At 41.6% G+C, this 17,923-nt stretch overlaps 2 protein-coding genes across 2 annotated transcripts in view; one reads left to right on the top strand and one right to left on the bottom strand.

Moving 5' to 3' along the window:
* mrpl11 (mitochondrial ribosomal protein L11) overlaps positions 1-17,923 on the top strand; it is a 36,826-nt gene that overhangs the window by 10,458 nt on the left and 8,445 nt on the right. The window contains exons 2-3 of the mRNA XM_033974505.2: positions 3,624-3,736; positions 4,034-4,082. Of these exons, the coding sequence (XP_033830396.1) occupies positions 3,663-3,736; positions 4,034-4,082 (123 nt within the window). The 5' untranslated portion in view covers positions 3,624-3,662. The remainder of the gene's footprint in view (positions 1-3,623; positions 3,737-4,033; positions 4,083-17,923) is intronic.
* On the bottom strand, positions 10,000-15,496 carry tmem265 (transmembrane protein 265). The gene is made up of 2 exons (XM_033974504.2): positions 14,718-15,496; positions 10,000-12,522 (listed from the first exon to the last, which is right to left on the bottom strand). Exons 1-2 carry the CDS (start codon positions 14,734-14,736, stop codon positions 11,486-11,488), a joined length of 1,056 nt encoding a protein of 351 aa, XP_033830395.1. The 5' UTR covers positions 14,737-15,496; the 3' UTR covers positions 10,000-11,485.

Here is a 17,923-nt window from a genome sequence, read left to right as displayed (position 1 = left end):
CATCCATCGTTCAATTCAGAGCATTGTCACGCTGTTATCTCAGACTAGTAAATGCCAGCACATTTCAGGGCTGGCGCCTATTGACGCTGCCTTTGTTTGCCTTGTCTCTGTAATGAAGACTAAAGAGTGTCTAATAGCCCACACAACAGAAGGCTTCACCAGTTCTGTGTTAAGTCCATATTGTTAATAGCAACTTGATTAATATGCTTAATCAAAGTAAGCGCTATCCTTGAAGAGCAGTCCATTTTAATTAGGCTAAAAGACCACAAAATCGGCAGTTAGAAGTCCTTCAGAAAGATCAGGCGTGTAATAATGAACAGATAATAAAATCTAATGGGTTTTTAGGAGGGGGAGTTTGGTTAAAGATCCCTCTCTAGAGCTGTTTATGTCAGCTTTACTGTGACAGCTGGGGTTTGGGCTGCCTCTCCTCTCTCTGCTCACTTTTATTGACGTGTTTACCTCTGTCAGACATGTTCTGCTCCATCCCTAGTAGTTTGTTTGACACTCCGCGGGGCTGCTTCAAAATCTTCACATTTTATCTTTTCCAATAAATTTGACAGACAAATAAAAACTGGAGCAGAACAGCAGTGGTTCAGATTTTCACAGATACTATAACCAAAAAGTGTGGGATCACATTTGGCAATAAAAACGAAGACAAAACAGAAATCTACTTTGCATGTTTTTTAAAATTTTGATAATGCCTCCGTAATCTAGTGCTTTTTTAAAATAGTTGATTGACTTTGCATTATTCATCCACTCTCCACTCTGTCCAAAGTTGCCCTGAGGTTGAAAAACTGCACTCTGCACCAACAATTACTCCCACATCACATTCATACTGAAGAGGTAAAGTCCCTTGCCTATGGACACAGCAGCAGTTTGATCTATGGTCCATATTGCTGGGTTTCAGATGACATCACAACATATATATTTAATACAGATGGGGGGCAGATAAAATTAATATTGGTAAAGTGCAGATTTTTGTTGTAATACAGTGAGTTCTTGGGTCTCATCACTAAAAGAAATAGATCTGGTTCAACATTTGTGCATTTACCTTTTGGATATTTCAACAGAAAGTACATTGTAATCAATAGAGGAAATCTGACTCTTGCTTCCCATCTGGTAGAATAGCATCATCACATTTTAGAATCTGAAAACCGCCAACTGGAAGCATTTGTCTACTGATCTAAAGGTTGGCGGTTTGAATTCCCCTCTTGACATAAACATCATTGCGGACAGATCCACTGACCCAGGTGTTGAAGGTGTGATTCCAGCTCCCACAGATGAATGCTGTTATGGTTTCCTTAACCCCCCGCACTCCCAGTGTCTGCGTACATCGATGTATGAATGTGTGTGTGAATGGGTGAGTCGTAAAGCACTTTGAATTCCTTGAAGGTGGAAAAGCACTATATAAAAATGTGGCCATTTACCATTTATCTCTTCATTTCTCCTGTCTTGCCCTGATTGAGTGACAGGTGCATTTAACCAATGAAAGTAAAGTGTGCACTTTCAGAAACAGCAGATGCCGGATGTTACCTGTTATAAGCAATATACATTTAGTACGTGCACTTGACTAGAAAATGGTGATCTTGGCTGTAAGAAAATTAGCTGGGATTGAACTGCTAATCCTCTAGTTTTAAAATGGCTACTCCACCGCCTAAGCCTCAGTCTTGAACAGAAATGGTCTAGTTGACCACTTTAGAAACAGTAGCACAATCTTGTCTTGGTGAAGGCTTTTGGTTCATTATGGCCCAACTTTCTTTATCAAGTTGAGATTTAAATTCAGCCTTTGTGCTGTTCAATTCATCAAACAGATTTAAGACAAACACTTACTACAGATTTAAGGCAAACACTTTACTGCTGGAGCTCTGTCCAAATAAATTGCTCCTCCTGCACGCTCCTTGTTATCAACGGCACTGTTTCCAGTAATTGCCGTAAGAATGTAATATCCCAGCTAAAGAACGCCTCCTCGGTTGCTCTTGAATTACTGTGCCTTTGATTTGATTATTCACAGCCAAAATAAACCTAGTCCTTGTTGAGGCTTAGTGTTCAGCCTTGATGTGTATTTCCACCTCTCTGAGTTAATGCAGCTTTATTCCTTAAATCTAACGTAAATTCATTGGAGTGAAACGCACTGTCAGCGTAGTTGAGTTGCCTTATGTAGGTCGATTCTTCGCTGCTGCTTGGCCTTGTGATGACTGATTTCATTTTGCTAGCAAACGCTGCTTTTATTATTCATACTCCAACTGAAATGGAGTTATGGTGCATTAAAGCATGGCGCTGTCAGTCCCCCCCTCTCAAAACTGGTATTATCTGCACCAAATTACAATTAAAAATTTGCTGCTGGCTTTCATTTTTATCCTCATTTGGCAGCGACGCTTCTATTTTAAGGATTTAGAGAGCTTGTGTTGTTTGAGATTATTTCTCAAAAAAACGCACATTGTTTACTGCCACTTTGTTGCATGTGGTTAATAGTTGAAGTGTTTTTTTTCTTCAGTTTTAATGCAAACATCTCTCTGAGTTTAGCTGTCTCCCTTTAGATTGATCTGAACTGCAATGTGATTTTTCTCCAACGAAATAGCAGAACACACTAGGCACGCAGCGTGAAATTGACCTCCCCAAAGCAGCAGGCTCTGTGAGTGCTGTTGAAAAGGCTGCTATTGGAGAAGATCAAGCCAAATGGATTCTTCTTTGTGCACCGCGTGTTATCAGCTCTAATGCCCTCACAAATACAGCCATGGTGGGTGCACCTTAGCCAACTGCTCCTGCTTATTCAACTGATACGACGACAACTTTCCCTGGGTGCACTAAACTTTCCCCTTTGTTGCACTGACGCAGCATGAGGTCCCATATATCTTTAAGCCACTGTCTCCTCTGTTGATCTAATTGGATGCCCTCTGTTGCTTGCAATGAATCATAGCTACAACTCTTCTCTGCACTATAGTACTTATTTTTATTGAATGGTGAGTTTCCCTGAATCATAAGCCACAACCTTAAAACTCGAGATGGTCTCTTGGCCCTGTGTATTGATTTAACTTTCTTTTTTCCCCCGGCTGTATCACTATCTGGTTTATTTTTATACAAGATTATGGTTTTACTTTTATGAGTTTCACAGCTTCACTGAGGGGCCACTGGTTAGGGTCATCTCACCCACTCCACTAATTGCATCCTAATTTGTAAAGTGGTTCTATGATTTAATGTAGCAACCAGCCTTTTCATGCTGTTACATGAAACAAGGACACTCTTGCTTGAGTATTTGTACTTATCCCTCCTCCTCCCTTGGCATTTGACCCTCACAGCACATATCAAATATAAGTTAGCCGATTTGACATGCTCTGTGATTTCAGAGTGCAGAGAAAATCCTGTCATCTCGTGGGAATCCAAACACATCCAGTGGGCCGCTGCTCCAAAATGCCTCCAGATTAGTGTCTCTTGCCGAAATGATCGAAGCCAAAGATTTTTTTAATTACTTTGTGCTGAAAGGAATGGTAAGAGTGGAGTTTAGCCCATGGTTATAGTATCGACTGAGGTATATGATGTTTTAATGAGTCCAGTGTGTTGTTGCAGTTATTGTAACCTAAGAGAACCTAATTTGTTGTTTTGTGTGTGTGTGTGTTTCTTTTCAGTGGATGGATTCACTACTGGTTTGAAGTAAATCGACCAGAATGTCTAAGATCTCCAAGGCAGCGAAGGCGGTGAAGAAGCTGGATACAGGTGGCATTATCAGGACGATTGTCAGGTCAGTAGGGATGGGACAGATAATCTCCAACAAAGATAACCATAACCATTATATCACTAGAATGTTCAGAAAAAAGCTACTTATTCATAATGTTCTCTGCTAGATCGTAGTTGTTTTCACTGATACAAGCACAATTATAATTTTAATGTTATGAATAAGTTTAAGTATGGTATTAATGCCCATAACATTCTTAAACTGTCAGCAACGTAAATGTTTATTGTGATATTATCATTAATCTAAATTATTTTGGAGATGAAAATCGTGACCCAAAATTTCAATATTGTCCCATGCCTACAGGTCAGGACAAGCGGCCCCGGGACCCCCACTTGGACCTATTCTGGGACAGGTACTTGTAACTTTCTCTTCTCCTTGGTCTGCCCCTAAGTAATCAGTGGTAATTGCAGAAGCCATTCTCATTAAGCACCGCTTCCCAATCTCTTGATCAACCCCATGCACCTACATCACCCCTGCCCTGCCTATTCTTATTCTTGCCACATAGCTCCTTTGTGCAGACAGAGCACACACTCCAGCCTTTGTGCTCAGCTGTGCTCTCTGTATTTCTTGGCGACATGTGCTCACACCGTGCACTGTAGCACCTGCCTTTGTGAATTATCCTTGGTCCTTGGGGGGGAATTGGATGGAATGAGATCGAAACCAGTCAAGGTTTACCTTAAATTCATGTACACTTTGGTGTGCTTCACTTGCACTTTGGAAACATCCCGAGGTTTCTTGTTTTGTTCCATTTGACTCCAACCTCCTACTCACTACTGTTGTCCAATCTATCTAAAATAAATGTGTTTGTCGCTTGGCCTAAAGAATACTTAATGAAAGCCTTGAATGAACTGTGCAAGTTCATTTATGAGCAGGATGAATCAAGCAACAAAGTAAGGCTAAAAGTTTAGGCAGTTACCTTTAACACCCCCAACTATTGTTTAAAATCGTCTGTCAAGTTTATATTGTCCACTATAAAGACACAATCTGCGCGCACTTAAACTGGTGTTCATCTATTACAGTTTGATTGTCCTCTACAAATTGAACCAAAGCAGCCCCCTGCCTCGTCCAGCACATACAAATGATCTTGTTAGCTCCCTTTAATGGACAGTGCTCATCAGCTCTGGATGCTATTCCCCCTGTAGGAAACCAGATCAATTCTCACGCCTAATCCATCTCTGTGACTTAATGACGACACTCGTGGTAGAGAATGAAAAGTGAACACGCACGGCAGGGAGTAGGCGTCTGTAATGAATAGTTTCACAAAGAAATAACGGCTCTGGAACATTTATCATTGGACGTCTAAAGGAGTAAAATTCTATTAACTTTATTGTTCGCTTCAAAGTGATGTTCACTGTCAGCAGTTGCAAGATGTAAAATCAAACACAATATCTACTTGTTACTGGGAACCTGTTCTCTTTACAAAGTCAGGCTTAGATTAGAGATGACATTTGCCAGCAGAGATTTTTATTAAGGCCATCTTGTATAGCACATTTTGGATACATTGACAGGAAGTACTAAAAAAATACTTCATGCAATGCAAGGAAAATATATTTCAAATTGCAGTATTACAGTCGACATGGATTACTTCCAATCGGGTCATGTTTGGTGTTGGCTGTGTTCAAAATGTGATGGTTGGAAGCATAAGTAATGAACAATTTTTATTTTTTTTTTATGAAGTTCTTTTATTGTGAATAAATAAAGAATATGAGAATCATCATAAGGCATTTATAAATTACATATTTTTGACTTGTAAACAATTGTGTTTCTTGAGATCTCCTTTTCCTGTTTTCACCAATGTTAGACTAATAAGGTGAAATACCCTTTAAATGATAGAGAAGAACTGATAAAGGTAATTAAAAGATATTTTACTTGTCCAGATTAAGAAAAAATGTTCAGTTTATATGTGTGTATATATATATATATATATGTGTGTGTGTATGTATGTGTATAGGGGTGTGTGTGTGTGTGTGTGTGTGTGTGTATATATATATATTTCTTGTATCCATTAAATTGGACTAAAAGAACAAAACTTTCACTGTAAAGCTATACGTGTTTATATAAATGTTTTTTCGTCCCCACAACATCTGTCTAGAAGATTCTAAACAACTTGGCTAGATTTCTGTCAAAACACAACTCACAATTCTGTAGCGTAGATGTACTGTGAACACACTTTTAAACAAATGCTACTTCTTTTGGTAAATGCCCACTGTAGCCCTTGTTCTCATTCCCTTGGACCGGCGCAGACTAAGCTGTCTTTGAAATGGGTTCTGTCGTCACAGGTGGCTGCCTCATTAATGTCTCCCCATGATTCCTTTATTCATGTGAGTGTCGGGGTTGAAATAATAGAAAATGTGGAGGTAGAAAATGGCGAGCAGTAGGTGGTCAATGACCCAGTTGCAAATCTGAGCACTCGTCCAGAAACCTACATCGAGCCAAATGACAATGAGCCTGGACTGACCTGACTGAACTGAAGGGGGCGGGGAATGATGTAAAGAAATGTAATGTTTGTTGTTGTTGTTTGAATTTGACAATGAATGAGTGACATGTCTTGAACAATGCTTTTCTCCCACACTATTTAGACAGGTTCATTTTGCCTTCTACGCTTTTATTTGTGACTTTTATTTAAAGCATTTACAGGTAATGACTGAGGCTTACCTGGATTTAGAATGTGTGGCTGTCTTCATGTTTTGTATTGTTAAACATTAGCTTCTTTAGTCAGCTCTTTGCTCATATTTCATATGTGAATATTATTATAGCGGTATGCAAATATCATTGTCTCTTTGCTCAAGTCTACTCTGACCCACTCTCCCACTCCATAATGAAAAATGTGTTTATAATAAGAATTAAGTACTTGTGCAAATTTGAATAGTAAGTAAAAGATAATGAAATGCTTCACGGGTGTTGAGGTGATTCATTTACCCTACACCAAATGCCTCATTAAATTATATTGCTCTGCAGTTTGAATTAATTTAATCTATAAAGATTAAAAAGAACACACCAAGAAGGACGCACATTCCAGTTTCCCCCATCAACCCAAAACCTGTGGACTAGAACCACCTTGGCTTTAAGGATTTACCCTAACAAAGTCTAGCTCAATATCTGGAGATGGGTCCTCAGTGCTTCTGACAGATAGCCCACTATTAATTAAGTATGTGTTAACCTTCATGCAGCCTTCATGTAACATGTCACTCCTTTGCTTCAAATCATTCATATTCAATGTAAGATTTCTTTGTGCAGAAGAACTTTATCTGGCAACTCTTTATTTGACAGCCAATGACAGTGATATTTTTTCTATCCTACCACACACACACACACACACACACACACACCTCCCCACCCCCACACACACGCACACACACACACACACACACACACACACATATATATATGTGTGTCTTTCCGAGTTTTTCTGTCAGATGTGTCTTTTATAAGCAGACTAGTGAGTACAAACAGAAATACAAAAGCAATTAGGATAAAAAATATAGCTGTACACAGTTATGCAACAAATTATTTCAGGTCCAAGATTAAATCAATCAGTATTTTATTTATTTTTATTTTTTTTTACAAAAGACCAACAGACAAAGACCAACATGTCTTGGGTCTTCTCCAGGACCTCCTCCTAGTGCAACATGGCCAAAACACTTCTCTGAGAAGCATCCGGAACAGATGCCTAAGCCACCTCTCGACATGCAGAAGCAGTGACTCTAATCCAAGTTCTTCTCATTTGACTGAGCTACTCACCCTGTCTTTAAGGGAGCATCCAGCTTCTCTGTGGAGGACATTCATTTTGACCCACTTGTTCTTTTGTCATTACTCAAAGCTCATGAATATAGGTGAGAGTAGGAATGTATACTGACTGATAAATTGGGAGCTTTGCCTTTTTATCCGATACAACAATAACCATAAGTGAAAGTTTCACACAAAGCCACTATGTACCAGTTATGTGAATTTAGTTTAACAAATCACATTTAGCCGAAATAACAATAAAAAGTTTGTTCTTGAGCTGTTTGGCAGACCTCTCCTTTTGCCTTTTGAGTTGGAGCAGAGTTTTAGTCGCCTCTGATTTGGTTATTCCTGTTTGATGTCCATCCACTGAAACTTCAAATATAAAACTTTTCTTACCTCCCATTGCATAATAAAAGACAACTCTGACACTGTGTGAAAACATGTTTTTACAGCAGACCTCCATCACTCACTGCTCACTTCTTTTGAAAAAGGAATGAATTTCTGAACAATGCATCAGTCTGTAGGCCAGTGACATGAGGCAGGCATGTCGACTGGTTATAGGATGGTCTCATTTGAAGTTTTAAAAGTTGTATTTGCTTCGATGTCGTGCTGGTTGTCATGGAGCTGTGAAGGCTGTTTTTTCTTTTAGTCAATGCTGTCAAGTGCTGCAAGATTTCTCTTCAAAAGTATTGGTTATTGATGTGTCATAGAAATTATTAATTTTTGATGTGTACCAATGATGCTGTGGACATTTCTTCACAAAAATCCTTGAGAATAGTATGGGGTTGAATGTAAGAAACGGCAACTTCATGTTCCGTTTTGAATCCTGTCTCTGATTCTGTTTAGTGTTTCTTTGGGGAGGAAACTACACTTTGAAGCCCACCCAGAAGCAGTAGTGTTGATGATGTGTGCTGTGATGAATGATTTAGACATGTCCGTTAAACGCTGATTCGCTCTAACTCTTTGGCTCAGGCTTGTGGGCATCCTGTAGCGATCACCACATCAAGGGTAATGAGATGAAATGGGTATCAGCCAAGGCAGAATACAAACTGGTGTCGCCTTTAGGTGTCTCTGGGACATGTGTATATAGAGTCATTATTGTCAAGTGTGTGGTCGTCCTTCTCATGCTAGCTCCTACAAGCACCGCTCGGACAACTATAAAAAATGGAAGCTACCAGCCACTGTGCCTTAGGCGGTTACCTCAGATCTTTAATCTCAGCTTGTCTTGACTCTTCATTTTGTTTCCCCTCTCGCCATGACTAACAACCCTCGACAGGGAAGTGCAGAGGGGTAGGTTGCCTGTCGACTCTGGGGCAAATTTGAACAAATGAGAGAAATAAAAGAAGCAAAGGGTGATGGATAAAGAGAGAGTGACAGCTTGGGTCCAGGAGAATAATTACAGGCCACAGTGAAATTAGTTGCAGTGAACAGAACACTGAATATACGGTGACTACAGAACAGAAAATGGTGGCACAAGTGCTCGTTTCTTCTGGAGCTGCTTCTGAGTTAGTGGGTGCTGAGAGAAAATGCTGAGTATTGTGTTCAGGCCCTAACAGGTGTAACAAATTCAAGAAGGTAGTCATTTGTGGAGGCTGCAGCTTTTGCGATCACTGCTTTTAGTATAATAAAAATGTGAGGAGTTGCCGACAGGGAGTGCACACTGAACGCATGTGTTTAAAATGTAAAGTGAAAGATGAGGCGGGAGATGAAAGACACCGTAGAGCTGCGTGGATGCTGTCTGCTACACCACATATCCCTGTGCTAGTTTCCTTTAAAGTTGCTGAACCCGAAAAAAAAATCCCCCGAGAGTTTTTGTGGCTGAGAAAGTACATTAGTCTTAATACATTTTGTAAACATAGGCTGTAAATCTAGCATAAAGCAGGGTAAATACGTTACGCATTTTGACGAATGTGCTCAGTTTAAATTAATAGCACCATTAAAGCTTGGAGAAGTCGGTGTTCATCCAGGGCGCCAAGTGCTATTCATTGACTGTGGATACTGTGCCACTTGATGAGCTTCACACACTTAACCAGTTCTTCACATAGCAGCAGAGAAGCAGACTACACTTTGCCGAGTCACACGGTTTCTGCCTGTGGATCTGGGATGACAGGGCCATGGGAGTAATTGAGATAAATTGTGGCCTTTTGTCTCAGAAATAGCTGGAATATGTGGGGTTTCCCGATCAAAACAATGTGCAGCCTCTGACTTTATGTGAGTTCAAACCAGGCACTGGGCTTTTTCAATTCAATGCTTTCTTCTTTAAGGGTGAATAATTTGGACCAAGCTGTTCTCATTCGGGCATTTAGGGAATGACAGGCTGCCAGTCGGCCCCTATGCAATGGCCAATGAGCTGTCAAAGCCAGGCGAGTATGAGACACTTTATTAGTTTGCACTCTGTCCTGGAGGTGTAGCTGACAACAGCTGCTGTGGAGCTAACACTACACATGGCATATGTCCAAGATCCACATGGAGCTTTGTGAACACCAGGACCAACATGGAAAAGATACACTGAACACTGGAGAAAGGTCAGACAGAAACCTTTACAAGTTGTAATTTTTCATTTTCTTTATCAAACTGCACACAGACAGTAAAAGTGCAAATATAACATCAATATTTCAGGAGTAAAGGGATTACTTACATAGTTTTCTTTCAAAAAAGTGTAGTAAAACTGATCTTTGTCACAACAACATTTTAAACATGTTTGGGGATTGATGTTAAAATTTTGCTTGGTTAATGAAATGGTTTATAGAAATTTGTTGCTCTGACATATGTGTGAAAGTGGTTTTAAACATTAAAATACTAGACTGCTATAGTCCATCTTAAATCATACCAGAAGCAGACTTTCACCAAAGGCAAAGTCAGTGTTTTTCTGATTACCATTTTGTGCCCAACATAAAAACGTGTCTCCAAGCGCGCTGCACCCTATAGCTCCACAGTAGATGTTTTCAGATGCAGAGTGGGTAGACTCCTGCTGGTACAGGGTGTATGTCTTGGACCCCAAAAACAACCATTGCAAAATGCAAATGTGTCATTTTGCTTCATTCCTATAACATACCGTAATTCCATTGTCAGTTAAAACACATTTATTAATACAGTGTTATTATTTGATTACCGTGATATAATCTTGCAACACCAGCTGAGTGCTTTGCTGTTCCTCAGGGTCTCCCAGCTCTCATTTGGAGACTGCTATTGTCTAATACAGTGGTTTACAAAATTATTTGAAGCAGCCAAATAAGTGTTACTTTTACTTGATTTTAACTGTGGTTTGTAGCGTATCGACACCTCTGGAGGAAAATGTGAACGTTTCCAGTTGTTGAGCTGCACAAACAGATGTAATGGACAGTCTATGAATGACATGAAGAGCCACATAAAGAGCCACATAAAGAGCCACATAAAGAGCCACATAAAGGCTCTCACATATACTCACTGTTAGGATAGAACTCAACTTTACTCAATTAGCAAGTCACATGACTGTCAAAGGCGATGGGTTATATTCCCTTGTTTATTATTATTTGGCTGCATCCTTTTCCAGCTGAGGACACTTCAGCTATAGATCAGTACATTTCCAATGGTTATCTTTTACAGTTTTTCAGCTTTTTTTTTAAATCTAGTTTTGATTCCCCTGATCAGAATTGTAATTTAGCTTTTTTCTTTAGATAAAAAAAAAACCCCAACTGGCAACATTAACAGCATGAAATTGATTCAGATTAACATGGATAACTCGGGGGGAGTGCACTGAGTGGGTGTAAATCTGAACTGATATTAAGAATGTACTGCCCAAAGTTATTCGGGCACTTGGGTCAGTGAAAAAATTATTATTATGAGACTTTAGCAGACAATGTTCTTTTCGCACATACTTCAGTTCCCAATGTTCAATTTAAATAATGACACACAAAAATCACACCGATGCAATTTGAATTGCTTCAGAAATCCACGTTGAGCACAGCTTTAAACGCATGAGTGAGGGACCGAGGCTTAGTGCAGATATCTGTTTGAAATAGATACAGGCGTCTGTGTGCTGTGCACTCTCTATAGTTCATGAGAAATGAAAGAAGGTCCTAAGGCCGTCTCTGAGGGCTGGAGGCTCACATGAGACAGTGTGTGGCTCTGAGAGCGCGTCAGAGAGTGGTAATGAGATGGTAACTCTTTAGCCTGGGCCTCTCTGGGCTCTGAGCTCTGGCTCGGCCCACTGGAGTCTCCTGCTTCCACTGTCGTGCCTCCAGCGCGTCGGTCCTGTCTGTGCCTCTCCCATGCCGAGTTCAGCTTCACTGCCAGAGCCAGCAGGTTCTTCCCCAGGAACACAGTGGAGATCCGAGGGTCCCGGTACCACAGCATGCCTGTGCCCCTCAAGGCCAGAGTGAAGAGGTTGATGGTGACCAAACTGAGCCAAGGATACAGAGCCTCCTTTCGGGGCCCTCTCTGCCCTGGCAGTCCAGTGGCCCCTAGCTCTGTGAGAGCCACACATGGCAGCAGCAGCAGCAGTGCATAGCAGTAAAAAAACACCAGGCCTTCGGCCCATATGGGTAGCTTCTGGTCCCCAGGGAGCACTGTTCCCCCTTGAGACTCCCACAATCCTGCCTGAAGATCCAGGACATCCAGCAGGTCCACCACCACCCACAGCAGCCGACCACGCACCTCCTGCTTCCTTCGCTGGGGGCTCATGTGGTCAGCCCCAGTCAGTATGAGGAACAGGGAGGGCAGACAGATGGACAGCAGTAGGGTCAGTGTCTTTCGGGCCAACGGATCGGGCGGGCGCCGCTCCTGCCGGTAGTTGTGGCAAACAAAGAAGAGCTTAAGTTGAAGCAGAGACAGGAACATGAACCATAGGGCGTTGGCAAAACCACGGCGTGGAGACCGAGCCTCTGAGACCACACCGGCTGACACAAAGCGCAGTGCAAGGAGGAAGCCCACGTCACCTAGCAACACGGCCACACACTGCCACACACTAGGTCCCGAAACACCGCGAGCTCCCAGCATGCTCTGCTCCAGCAGGTAGAGGTCCACCACAGCCATTGTGCTCACCGTCACCAGGGTTGATACGCACACCTGGGGTGTGGGCACCATGCCTAAAAAGATCAAAATGGCTTAATAAGAATGCAACACGGACTTGGCTTTAACCTATGCTATGTACATTGTTGTGTTCAGCCACCCGTCTATTGTAAATACTATACAGGACAGATGAGAACACGCCTTTACCTGCTGTGCTATTTAGGAAACAAATGTAAAGTAGTTTGTTGCTATGGTTAAAGACACTGGCGCTTAGTAAGCAATGAGCGCTCTTCATCTTTGGCCAGAGCTCCATCTACCCTGGTTTCTCACACAGAGCAGACGGCTGTTTTTTCTTCTCATTTTCTTTGAATTACATTTTGTTCGTTTTACATACAAACATGTTGGCATTGTTTTTTTTAGTTTTTTTTTTTCTTTTTAAAGGAGATATTGTCTTGGCTTTTGCTTTTCATTGTGCAATGATTTCACCCTCCTTAGTATTCATGTATTAATTGTGTTCAGATGCACATGCCTGGTCAAACTGTTTGTTTGATTGTGTTGTCTCTGATGCCTGATCGCCCTCCCTGCTGCAGCCTTTAATCATCTCAAATTCAGCTCCTTTTGCAGATGAATATTGATAACCTGCTATTTGTTTAGAGCTGCTTTGACTCGTGAATGTGTGTACACACACTGTGTACATCTGCGTGAGCGCTTGCAGCCAATGCTAATTTGGCTTGAAATGTGCTTTCATTTTTTTTGTCCTGCTCATATTTCAGTCTGAGACAGTATAAACCTCAGTATTGATCTTGACTTGAGAAATGATCATTGACTTTACAGTGCGATCGAAAAAACGTCTCTTTGTCGTATTTAGCTGAAAAGCAGGGCACAGACCACTGGACTGTGTTTTATCTGCTCAGTGCTGCTCCGTGTCAACCCCTCACCACAATCAATGGTATTATAATATAAAATCATTACTAGCTCAGATGTGCCATAATGGCAACAGTTGAGCCTGATCGAACAAGAGATATCCAGCATGATTGCATGAAAGTGATAAATGTATTGATATCTGGCTGATGGAAGACACAACTTCCCCAGTGTTAGACTAACAGGGGATGTGCCATCTTTTGTGTGCCCACTGAATCATTGAAGAAGGAAATCCTCAGGGGATCTGGGCTGTATTTGGGATAGGGCTTGGAGTTAAAGATTAATAGTCAATTTGGCTGTCTACACACCTATAAAGTGTTACACCAGGATGGCAATAGTTCATAAATAATCTCCCGGTGGGAAACCTGAAGTTGAGCGGAGAAATACTCAAATTCAGATTTAAAAAGGACTCTCCACACACTGCAGAGACCAGCATCAGCATGGCCTGACTGATCCTGAGATATAGAGACATGGGTTTTGTTCTGCATCAGATGAATCAAAGACATGGGAGAAGAAGCGATCTTGAGTGATTAATCTGCCGTGAGGCACAGGGGGAAGGCTGCTGTGGATCATGGCACCATTCGTAATATCAGATTGTCTATGAAGCCTTTTGTCTCTGAGAGCAACTCGATTTACCATGCCCCAGAAATGAATGAATTTCACCGAGCAGCAGATTGAGAGGATATTGCTATTTATATGTGTTATTTCTTTTCCTCGCCTTATAGGAGAATGGAGAGGTTGATGGCTGGCTTTCTTGAGGTTGAATTTCTTAGTTCAACCTGCAGCATAAATTTCACCATGGAAATATCCCTGTCAGTGCCTGTTTGTGTTGTGAGTGGCCGTCAGCGCTGTGTAATTTATTCTGCTCCGAGTGAGGCAGAGAGACGACAGCGCGTGTGTCCACTCAGCTCATCAATAATGACCAAATTCATCATTTCTCTGTCACCGAAAATGACACTTCTGTTGACAAGGTGAGGCAAAGCATTTCACTTTAAGCATGAGTAATGCTATGTAATGGTGTGCAGGCGAGATGTGTGTTCAAATTCAATTCACCTAAAATACCTTTCTCCTACTTTGTCCTGGACACATACATGATTATGAACTATATTTCTCTTAAATCAAGATTGTGATTTTCCAGTTAGTTTACACAAAATGTATGCAAATAAACATGTTAAACTTCTTACTTGATCTCTAAATTACAACCCAGACCTACAGTACAACTTATCACAAGTGCATTGTGCTCCAAGGACATCTGGACAGCCGCTGTGCCATTATGGGTGTAATTAATAGAGTGAGGCGGTGTGCAATCCCCGATAATGCATTGCTAAATTAACCCAGTCCCCAGACTTACAGCCACATGACTGAAGCATCTGTTGATTTATCAGGTGGTACCCCCAAGTGTAGCCTCCGGGGCTTGTTGTGCCAGTTTCACAGTTTATCCCGCTCTCTGTTCTCCTCAAACGCGTATCATTAGCTGGCCGTGGAGCAGTGCTGTCGACTCGCTTCTTGCATCCTTTGGCAGTTTGAAAACCTCAGTTAAAGCCCTTCTCCGCAACACCTGTTTCATAACTGCCCTATTATTGGCAGGTATCGGGGTTGGCGGTCTCCGTGTGCCGCTCTCATCAAAGTAAAACAGTTGTTCCCACAGCCATTCGTCTCGCAATCGATGCCCTTTGCGTTCATTTACGCCGTCATTTTCACAAGTAGAAGAGCGGTGCTGACCAGTAAAGTGCCTTTTATGGTGCTTAATGACGGGCTGATCCTCGTGTCCGTGCAGTTCTCTTGTTTGGAGATAGTCTGGCGTTAGATGGTGAAGAAAGTCATTGTGCGGCCACGCCAAGCAAAGTCTGCTCCGTAGTTTGGAAGCTTCTGGTCCTGCACAGGCATGGCAGAAAGAAACCTTCGGCTCAAAAGGGCTGGCTGCGCGGACAGCACGCTGGCAGCTCCGGTGGTTATGCAGAGGCTCCGTGATGTGGATCCGGCCGTGCAGTGTCGCCTCCTGCAGTGTCCAGCTGCGTCGGCGCGCGGCACAAGAGCCAGACCAGTGCAGCGCGAGAGGGAGGCGAGGGTAAAGAAACTCGCGCTGCTTGAGTTTGGTCGTGCTGTTAATTTGTACGCAGGTTACGTCCCTTTCTCCAGACCCCCACCCTCCCTCCTCCTCATCCCTCCCCCATCAGCTGTTGAAATTTCGCTGGGAGAAAATGTAATGCTCCGCGTTACAATAATATGCTATTATGTTAATGCTATTGCCAGGAGATTAGTGTCTTTGTTTGGAAAATGATGCTCCTTCCTTATTTAGCATCCCTCTTTTGAAGGAAGTGGAGCGAGCAATGCCTGTAAGACACGTTTAGAGCCCAAAAAGCAGATGTTAGAACTTTAATTATACCTCCTTCTGTTTGCTCTCATTTTCAGTCTCAAAAGGGACTTCTCTATGGAAACAATATACTTACTGCTATACTATTATATGTTGTCTATAATGTTAATAAAACTAAGTTGAGCTCCACACTGATTAGTTTAACATGTCCGGGGAACCTCAAGGCATTTTGTTCGAAATGATAGTCTAATGAACAGATTAAGCAAATGTGGCATAAAAGGGATATATTTTAGCTATATATCCTACACACTACTCTGGTTAATCTTTTGGAGTTAAAATTGCTTTTGCAGTTCTGGAACATATACAATATTTGTAGCAAATATTCATCTGATACTGTACTTTGAGACTTGGTTACTTTTCATATTGGAGGTTGTGCTTGCACTTTATAGGTGGGATTTTGAAGCGTTTCAAGGTCCTGCTTCTGTTGGAGTATCAGTAGCATGTCAGCGCATGTCTGTAGTAACTGGGGCCTTCAGCACCACTGCTCTGGGGCTCCCATGGTGCCGGGTTCATTCTGGAGTGAGAGTTTTAATCAGACTGGCGAGAAAGAGGATGGAGACTCATCTTTCTTGTCAGATTCAGCTCTGCGCTCTGCTGATTTCCAAGAGAAGAGCTTTTCTATTTTCCACACTTCGGCCATGCATTTTTCAGTTTTTCCCTCTTTTTCCCCACCTGCCCTGTCTTTTATGTTTATGCCCATCTCTCCCCTCTCTGGATACTCGCTCCCCTGTTTTCTTGTTTGTGTTTCCCCTGGGTGTGGCTGAAGGTCACTGGTACCAGCTCATGCCTCAGCCAGGCCGGCCACAGTATTGTGCACTCATCACTTCTAGCTCTGGCCATGATTGGAGAAGGGCACAGAGGGTTACGGTCTGTCCGAGAATGGTAAAGGACATCAGCATGATCTATGGGCTACTTCAGGGCTGATACTGGCCACCAGGAAATGGATAAACATCTACATTCTTCAATTACCATAACAATACTCTAATACATACAAAAAAAATCTAAATAATCTACACAATATTCTACAAACATACTATGCTTTCATCGTCACCATTTGCTGCCATGTTTAGCAAAATAGCCCATAAATTTATTACATTTTAAATAAATTATACAACTATATAAATTATACATTACACAGAGATATTGTCCAAGTCTATATTTCAAAGGACTAAAAGCTCACATCTGTCCCAAGCGACCATTAAAGGTGACATTTTTGTTCTAAATTATGATTTAGTTTGTTAGAAGATCTGTCCCTAAATTTGAAGAGCTCTTCTTTGATTGAGGTATTGTATGTTTACTGTTTTGAAGCCAGAATGTATAAGTGCAAACAATGTTTTTCTTGTAAACAGAGCACATGAAAATGACAAATTTTAATCATGCATAAAAGGCCACTCACAAACACTTTTTTTTCCTTCTTTCCATGGCTGTGTTTCTGTAAGTGTTGCCTGTTGATTGTTTATTTATGAATGAATATATATTTTCCTTATAACTCACCCACCCACTGTTTGATTCTAGGGTTTCACCTTCTTCTGCTGTCTTTCCCTTTGCTTGTATGGCCAATCTGAAAGAAATGTAAAGAAATCACAAATGACAAATCTAAATGAGGCATGAAATGTCAGTCTATGTCCATTACCTGCGGCCTCTCACATGATTCATATTTTATAGCCCAGCTTGTTATTAATCAGTCTGACGCTGCAGCCTTAGAACTGCTATTCCCCTCTGAATCTTGCTTTGTAGATCTGTCACCATCTATTGTTTCATTGTGACTTTGTTGTTCCAAACTCTCTAGCTCCCTGTCAGGGCACCTTTGATTTCTCCAGTGAGGATGTAGATGGTCTTTTCTGCCTCTCCAGTCTCGTGTGATTAATCATGTGATGTGGCAAAAAAGCACAAAGCATCACATCTGTGAGAGGTGCCTAATGGGGTTGAAAATGGGGATGTTTTGTAGCACCACGATTCATTTTGTTCTACTGTAGCTGGATGGCTTTTCCTCTGACTATGCCCTCAAACAGGAAATTATTCTTATTCTTTATACAAAGGTGAAGCCAGTGTCTATTTTAAGCAACCATTCAGAGCACTGCACAACTTTTGGCTTGATTTGGTTGTCCCTGAATTTTCTTTACTCTGTGCATTCTTGTGCCTATTCTCCACACTTCTAAAAGCAACACTATATATTGGCCTTC

This window comes from Periophthalmus magnuspinnatus, chromosome 10, assembly GCF_009829125.3.
Source record: "Periophthalmus magnuspinnatus isolate fPerMag1 chromosome 10, fPerMag1.2.pri, whole genome shotgun sequence".
In the NCBI taxonomy this organism is placed as follows: Eukaryota; Metazoa; Chordata; class Actinopteri; order Gobiiformes; family Gobiidae; genus Periophthalmus; species Periophthalmus magnuspinnatus.
The sequence above is the reverse complement of the archived record's forward strand: the minus strand, read 5'-3'. Positions and strand labels throughout refer to the sequence as shown.